Below are 7,240 nucleotides of genomic sequence, written 5' to 3' on the forward strand. Positions count from 1 at the left end.
CTAGTAGTATGTCGCAGGAACTTACCCCCAATCCAACCCAAGCCAAGCAGGGAGGCATTGGGTCTGACTGTTTGTATTGTCTTTTGGTATGACCCGGCCAGGGGATTGAACCCCGACCTCCTAATCTCAGGGCGGACACTCTAACCACAAGGTCACTGAGCTGGTTTAGCGTGTGTATATTTATGCCTAATTTATGCTCCATCATATGACGGCGTCGTGTGCCAAAAACATTGTGCTATTTTCAGCACACAACACCATCGTACGACCAAGTATAAATCAGGATTTTCAGCCAACTCAAAATGCACGGATGCTCTCCATTAGATGGGGTGGAGGACAGAATTTGATGGAGAGAGATTGAAATGGGGAGGAGGAGGCAGGAATAAAAAGGCAGGGGTCGGGGAGGGAGAGATTGAGATGGAGAGCAGAGAGAGTGGGGCTTTGTTATTGAAAGCGACAGAGCTCTAAAAACACGAATCTGGCAGCAGACATTGTGCTTCTGTTCTCGGAACAGCAGATACTCTGTATTAAATGTTTAAGTTGTAGTACAAGGCTTGTCGATGGCTCTCTGAGCCTTTCTTTTTAACTTGGCTCATAAAAGCTCCCTGTGGGTTGTGTTCGACAATGACAGAGTGGAGCTGCTTTGACATATCACAGGTCTGTAGCGCTGAGAGTTATGGGGGTCCTTGAAATTAAAAAGTCTGAGTACCACTGACTTAAATACAAATACACACACATGCCATGAGAGTCAGTGAGCGACATGGACTCCTTTTATTCTCCATCCCTTCCATCTGTTTCGTCTGGCTGCCTCTCTGAACGTACTGTAGTTTTCTGTAAGGGAGTCTCTCAAGCCAGCCTATCTCTTTCACAATCTTCCAAAGCTCCAGAGACATTCTGCAATCCCACCGGGTAAAAGTCGCCAAGAGGAAGCTCTCATCCTCCACCAGAAGGTGACAGCTTCCTCTTTCTTGAATTTTGCAGAGTTCAGAAAGAGTTGAATCAAAAATATCTTTTGGAATTTCCATGTCTGCTAAGCGCCTGATGTCTCGCCTTACATGACTTCTGATTATCACAGATTTCTTTTGAACATTTTGACAATTGGTAGCCAATGTGTTTGTCTGGAGAGAGCAGAGAGCAGCAAGGGTCTAGGGGAGAGGGGCGAGTGGAGTTTAACCACATGAACCCTAGCATCCCTATTCTGGGCATGGCATAATAGGCTAACTTTCGGCAAAAATAGCAGATCTACAAGGTCACAGTGAGCTTGGTTGTCTCTTCTCGCTATTTGACGTACAACAAATTATAAACTGTTTAAGTGATTAATGACTGAGTGTCTTTACTGATTCGGTTGAACACAAGAGAGGGAGAAAGAATGCAAAGCACTTTGGTTGAGAGCATGATTAGAGAGACACAGAGAGAAATTTAGCAGAGCGAGTGAGGGGATAGACAGGCAGACAGACTCTATTATCATACCATCATTCCACATACAGATGTCGCTCAGACCACTAGTTTTATATCCCAGTATTGTGGATTGACCTAGAAACATGCATTGGGAGAGGGAGGATCAAGACTTGCTGTAATCTAGTAATCTTTGTTATACAGTAGATATGTCCCATTATATGTGTGTGTAGCCTACATGCATGTGAGAGGGAGAGAGGGGTGTTTTTACTGTTAGTGTAAGATTTTATGAGAGACATGTATATGTGTGTGTGTGTATATATAAATCTGTGGGATGACATACACTCCAGTGCATACTACTGTGCCTCTCATGCAACTGGGCGTGAATATCCTTCAGTTTCCCCTCAATCGCTTGTGGCCGTGACACAATTAACCCTGAAACCAATCACCCACAAGACATACAGTAGAGCAGAATGAGTGTGTGTTGTGTTTGTGTGTGTGTGCCTGTGCATCAATCAATAAGCTGTTATGAGGCAGGCAGTGTACGACTGTCGAGGGTCGATCCCGGGCTGTAATCACATTTCAGCTCAAACCTCAGTCAGGCTTTTCTGGAAGCGCTAGGCCTCTTCCTCAAAGAGTAGCCATAGCAAGTAGCAGCAATTTGGACCATACTCCATTAACCACTTTAGCCCTATGTGCCTTGTATATACGATGAATAGTTAGACTAGCTAAAATATGTTTTGAAAATCTTAGACATAGGGACACCAGGTTGAAAGTCGTTAACTAGTCGTCATTGGATATCTGCAGGCTAGTCTATCGGCTAGTTGTTCTAAACTCCTGTAAACACAATAGAACAACAGACTGCTCGCTGTTAGGGCTGTCACGATTACAAATTTAAGTTGACGATTAACTGTCACTCAAATAATAGCAATTAACGATTTAATTGTGTGTTTGGCAATGAACATTGGAACATATGAATACATTTTTTATTTCCGTTTGCCATTTAGGCAATAAAAAAATCCACAGGGCAGATATGACAAATAACTTAAATATACAATGACATTATTGACATATTTAATAATTTTATACATGTAAAGAAAGGCAAAAATAGCTGACCTACAAGCCTACAACGTGTCACGAAGTGACGCGAGCTTGTAGATCTGGTATTTCTGCTTTTTTTTAATATTCGGAAATACGTTTTTTCAACATGGAAACGATTATGGTTATGGTTATGGTACTCGCGGTTTCATTGTGTGCATTGTAAGTTCAGGATCAATTCACATTAATTTGCAAATGTATTTTTTTTTTTTAAGAAACCAATCAATCCTCCCAATTCTGAACTAACAATTCAAAACAACATATGTGGAGTTGGTAGCTTTGGCTGACTATATAAATAATTGCTTGTTAGAAAACGTACATACAATAGATACTGTATTGCATCGCATTATTTTGAGTAAGTTAAGTTTTGCTCCTGAGCCATCTTTTGGGAGTCACATTGTTAGAGCATCAGTAGCTATCTGTACCAACAACAACATCAAATATCAAAGCTGGAGCTCCACAAGACCTCTCTGCCTGTTCTGCCCTGGCCCAGTTATGTCTGAGGAGTTCACAAGGCCAAACAAAAACTGAATAGCACCAGACATACACACAGAAACACAGATGTACTGTCATGTAGGGTTATTGTTGTTGCTAGACTAAGACCTGCTGGGCCTGTGTGTGTGTGTGTGTGTGTGTGTGTGTGTGTGTGTGTGTGTGTGTGTGTGTGTGTGTGTGTGTGTGTGTGTGTGTGTGTGTGTGTGTGTGTGTGTGTGTGTGTGTGCGTGTGTGCGTGCGTGCGCGCGTGCACGTGCACGTGCTGCACATGCCAGTTAAAATGAATGCTGGCATACTGTAGATTTATTATCCACTATGGACTAATACCTCTCTAGTCAAGGTCTCTGCATTGATTCTCTATAATAGAGAGTTTGATTTTCTGTGTATTTTTTATCTGTACTAACTGTGTGTGTGGTTGTGTGTGTGTGTGTGTGTGTGCGCCATTCCAGTCAAGATCCCGACACGGAGGACATACATTGATCCAGAGACCTGTGAGGACCTTCTCCAGGCTGTCCATGCTTTTGCCAAGGAGCTGGACAACTCCAGCATCAAGATAGAGAGGATCGTCCACACAGGTACAAACGTGTACTATAAAATGCTGTTAAGTGTTAATCTAACACTGATATTTTATACTTTTCATATAACGGTAGCAGAGACTACTTCAGGTTTTCAAGGGGATGGTCCCTTTTTGTTTGATGCAGCAAACCATTTTTTGTCACAGCATACCAAATGCAAATGACCAATTTTGTATTCAGTATTATACGTCAAAACGGTGTAATGGCATAATACAGATTCTGAGAATTATCTCTTAAGTGTAGGAATTTGATAGAAGTGCGGGGACAACCAAACCTGCCTTCGATAGGCTCTATGCACAGCGGCCATATTGGGAATGAATTGGGCCCCTTCCTTACTTCCTTCACAGGTGTTACCAATAATACTAATTAAGGCTCTGTTCCATTTAGTATGGCATAGTGGTTGTCTTATTTTCAAAGGACCCCCATAACTCTGAGAGTGTACAAATGGAACCAAATGGACCCTTAGGGGTCCATTTGGTTCCATTTGTACACTCTCAGAGTTACACATCCACCATAAGGGGCCATTTGGGAACCAAAATGGAGTGTTTCTAGCGAGCCAACATGCACGATATCAGCACCCTGACTCTGTTTGACCAGAATGGAACAGAGCCTTCATTAGTATCATTGGTAACACCTGTGAAGGAAGTAAGAAGAGGCCCAATTTCTTTCCAATATGGCTGCTGTGCATAGAGCCTATTCTCCTTGTTAAAGCTGCAATCCGTAACTTTCATGTTCGACCCGAAATTCAAACCCTGGTCTACCGGAAGAGAGACCAAATTTCTACCACTCACACAAGAGGTAGCTCCTGCTATGCCACAGGACATATTACGCATATGAGCTTCAGGCAGTACAACTTGTCAACCAGTAGGTGTGCAAACCTAACCGACAACAGGCTCTAAAGTTTTCAATGGAAGAGAAGGGAGAGACCACCTCCAACTACTGCAGATATACTAGCTACAGTACAGTATATTGTATTAGAAATACTGTACCATGCAGATTGGTTAACCCATTAAGACTTGGAACGCATCTGTGTCATTTTAGATTTCTTTGGCTATTCAAAAATAGCAGATATACAAGCTCATAGCACGGCACCAAGTGCTATGAGCTTGTAGATCTGCTATTTTTTTTTAAATCGTGAAAATGTGCGCAAACATTTGTAACTCAAATCTTTGCTTTAAAAAAATATATTGTTTTATTCATCAAAATAAGTTCCAGATTGCATTTGCAATATAGCGCAGCAGAACCACAGAGGAGACACTGGGGACCGTCTGCTGCTGCAGTCGTCTTTAGACGGCACTCTGCTGCCAGCGACAGTCATCTGTTGTGATGTGTATTTTGTCTCCACTCTGTGCTCCCTCTTTGATGTTCCTTTGAACTCTTTGAATTTCACATCGCCCTGGCCCTCTTCTCTCCCAACAATGTCTGTTCATTTGCGTCATCGCTTTCTGTCCTCTGTCCTGTCTTTGTACCATTTCTCCACCTCTGCTTCAGTAACCCCCCCCCCCCCCTCTCTCTCTCCTTCCTGCCTTCTAACCCCCATCTAATCTCTCGGCCTCCCATTTTGATCTTGGCACAGGCGCACAGACACATTACGATATCAGTCTGCCCCACCATCCCAACCCCCCAACCCCCACCACTTTTCTCTCTCTGTTTCCTCTGGCTGTTTTACCAAAATCACGGAGGGCATCACACTGCTGCCTCCTGTCTGACCGTCTCCCCCTACAGGTGACTTTGGGGAAGTGTGTCGCGGCTGCCTGAAGCTGCCCAGTAAGAGGGAGCTTCCCGTGGCCATAAAGACCCTGCGGGCCGGCTGCTCCGACAAACAGCGGCGCTCCTTCTTCAGCGAGGCGGGCATTCTGGGACAGTTTGACCACGCTAACATCATCAGACTGGAGGGAGTCATCACCAGCGGTAAGGAGGGAGGGTGGGAGGGAGGGGGGGAGAGAGAGAGTGCACAAGGTGCATCTTGTTGAGGAGTGTATGAACACTTCAACATAGAGGAATGATGTGAGGGCACAGTGATTGAGAGAGAGAGTGTGTGTGTGTGTGTGTGTGTGTGTGTGTGTGTGTGTGTGTGTGTGTGTGTGTGTGTGTGTGTGTGTGTGTGTGTGTGTGTGTGTGTGTGTGTGTGTGTGTGTGTGTGTGTCTGGTCTGTGTGTGTGTGTGTGTGTGCGTGTGCGTGTGTGTGTGTGTGTGTGTGTGTGAATTACTCTATCAATTCCTTATGTGACTAGTAGTGCATTTGAGGAGGCAGGGAGGAGAAGAGAGACAGACGATGGATGGATGGATGGATAACAAAAGGTGTGGACAGGGGACAAATAGTATTCCAGTTTGTACGGAGGACAAAATAAAAGATGAACAGGTGAAAGGAGTTAGAGTGGACAGACGTATGATGAGTATGATGTCAATATCGAACGTAAAGGAGGGGTCATCAGTTTGAGCAAGGTTCCCTACTTCTACTCCCACTGATGGAGAAAGAGAGGAAGAGAGGAAGAGAGGGAGGAAGTTTGATGAGCAGAGCAGAGGCAGAAAGAAAGCCAGCAGAGAGAGGAAGTCTGGAAGCAGTATCACTGCTTGACCACTGCAGTATCACACAGGAGAGAAAGATCAAGGGATGGATGTGTAAGAGAGAGACAGAGAGAGAGAGAGAGGGAGACAGAGAAAGAGAGAGGAGAGAGAGAGAGGGAGAGAAGTGAGTGGTGAGTTTGAGGATGTGTTGCGTAAAAGGCGTGGGGGGGCTCTGTACACTCAGAGCCAAGCTTTCATCAAGCTTTCATTTTCCGCTGACAGACAGCGATTGAGCCCATAAAGTGAAGAAGGGCTAGTTTGAGTGAATGAAAGAGAGAAGGAAAAGCGGGGAAGTGAAGGAGGGGTGAGGAGAAGAAGAGAGAGGAGTGACTGAAAGCAGAGAGGAAGATGAGATAGAGGTTAATGGGAATGGCAGGTGAAGGGAGAGGCGTTAAAGAGTTTCTCAAGTCTTTCGACTACTGCGCCGCCGGTGCAGTTTGTGTGACACTCTGTGCGTGTGTGTGCGTGCGCGCGTGTGTATGCGTGTGTGTATGCCCATATGAGCGGATAGGCACTGTGCCCGAACACACACTGTGCTCAGTAGGATGGCAGCAGATGTGCAGGGTACAGTAATTGATGCTAGAGACCCAGCGGAGGCTTGAAATCCACTCTAATCTCTCCCACGCCTACACACACGCGCGCGCACACACACACACACACACACACACACACACACACACACACACACACACACACACACACACACACACACACACACACACACACAGAGAGAAGCTAGCACATCAGCTCACACTCTCCCTGTTATTGACACACATGCTAAAGCAAAAAATGTCCCCACACACCTGCTTGTATCTCCTCACTTGGCAGGTATTCAGTGCGTGTGTCTCTCTCTCTCTCACACACACACACACACACACACACACACACACACACACACACACACACACACACACACACACACACACACACACACACACACACACACACACACACACACACACACACACAGTCTACAAATCGCCTGCATTACACCACTTACCCCCCACCAACCCTCCAATCAACCCCCCTCCCTCCCTCCCTTCCTCACACTCAGCCCACCTGCAAACACAGCCTCCTGCCTCCTCCCTCTCCTCCCCCTGCCTGTCTGCTCC

General features: G+C 45.4%; 1 protein-coding gene across 1 annotated transcript in view; it reads left to right on the forward strand.

The window, feature by feature from the left end:
- epha10 (EPH receptor A10) overlaps positions 1 to 7,240 on the forward strand; it is a gene marked incomplete at both ends in the record, with an annotated part of 192,236 nt that overhangs the window by 170,988 nt on the left and 14,008 nt on the right. Inside the window, 2 exons of the mRNA XM_084080360.1 lie at positions 3,435 to 3,560; positions 5,286 to 5,471. Coding sequence (XP_083936486.1) covers positions 3,435 to 3,560; positions 5,286 to 5,471 — 312 coding nt within the window. The remainder of the gene's footprint in view (positions 1 to 3,434; positions 3,561 to 5,285; positions 5,472 to 7,240) is intronic.

Source organism: Gymnoscopelus microlampas (genome assembly GCF_963454915.1).
Source record: "Gymnoscopelus microlampas genome assembly, chromosome: 15".
NCBI classification, from domain to species: domain Eukaryota; kingdom Metazoa; phylum Chordata; class Actinopteri; order Myctophiformes; family Myctophidae; genus Gymnoscopelus; species Gymnoscopelus microlampas.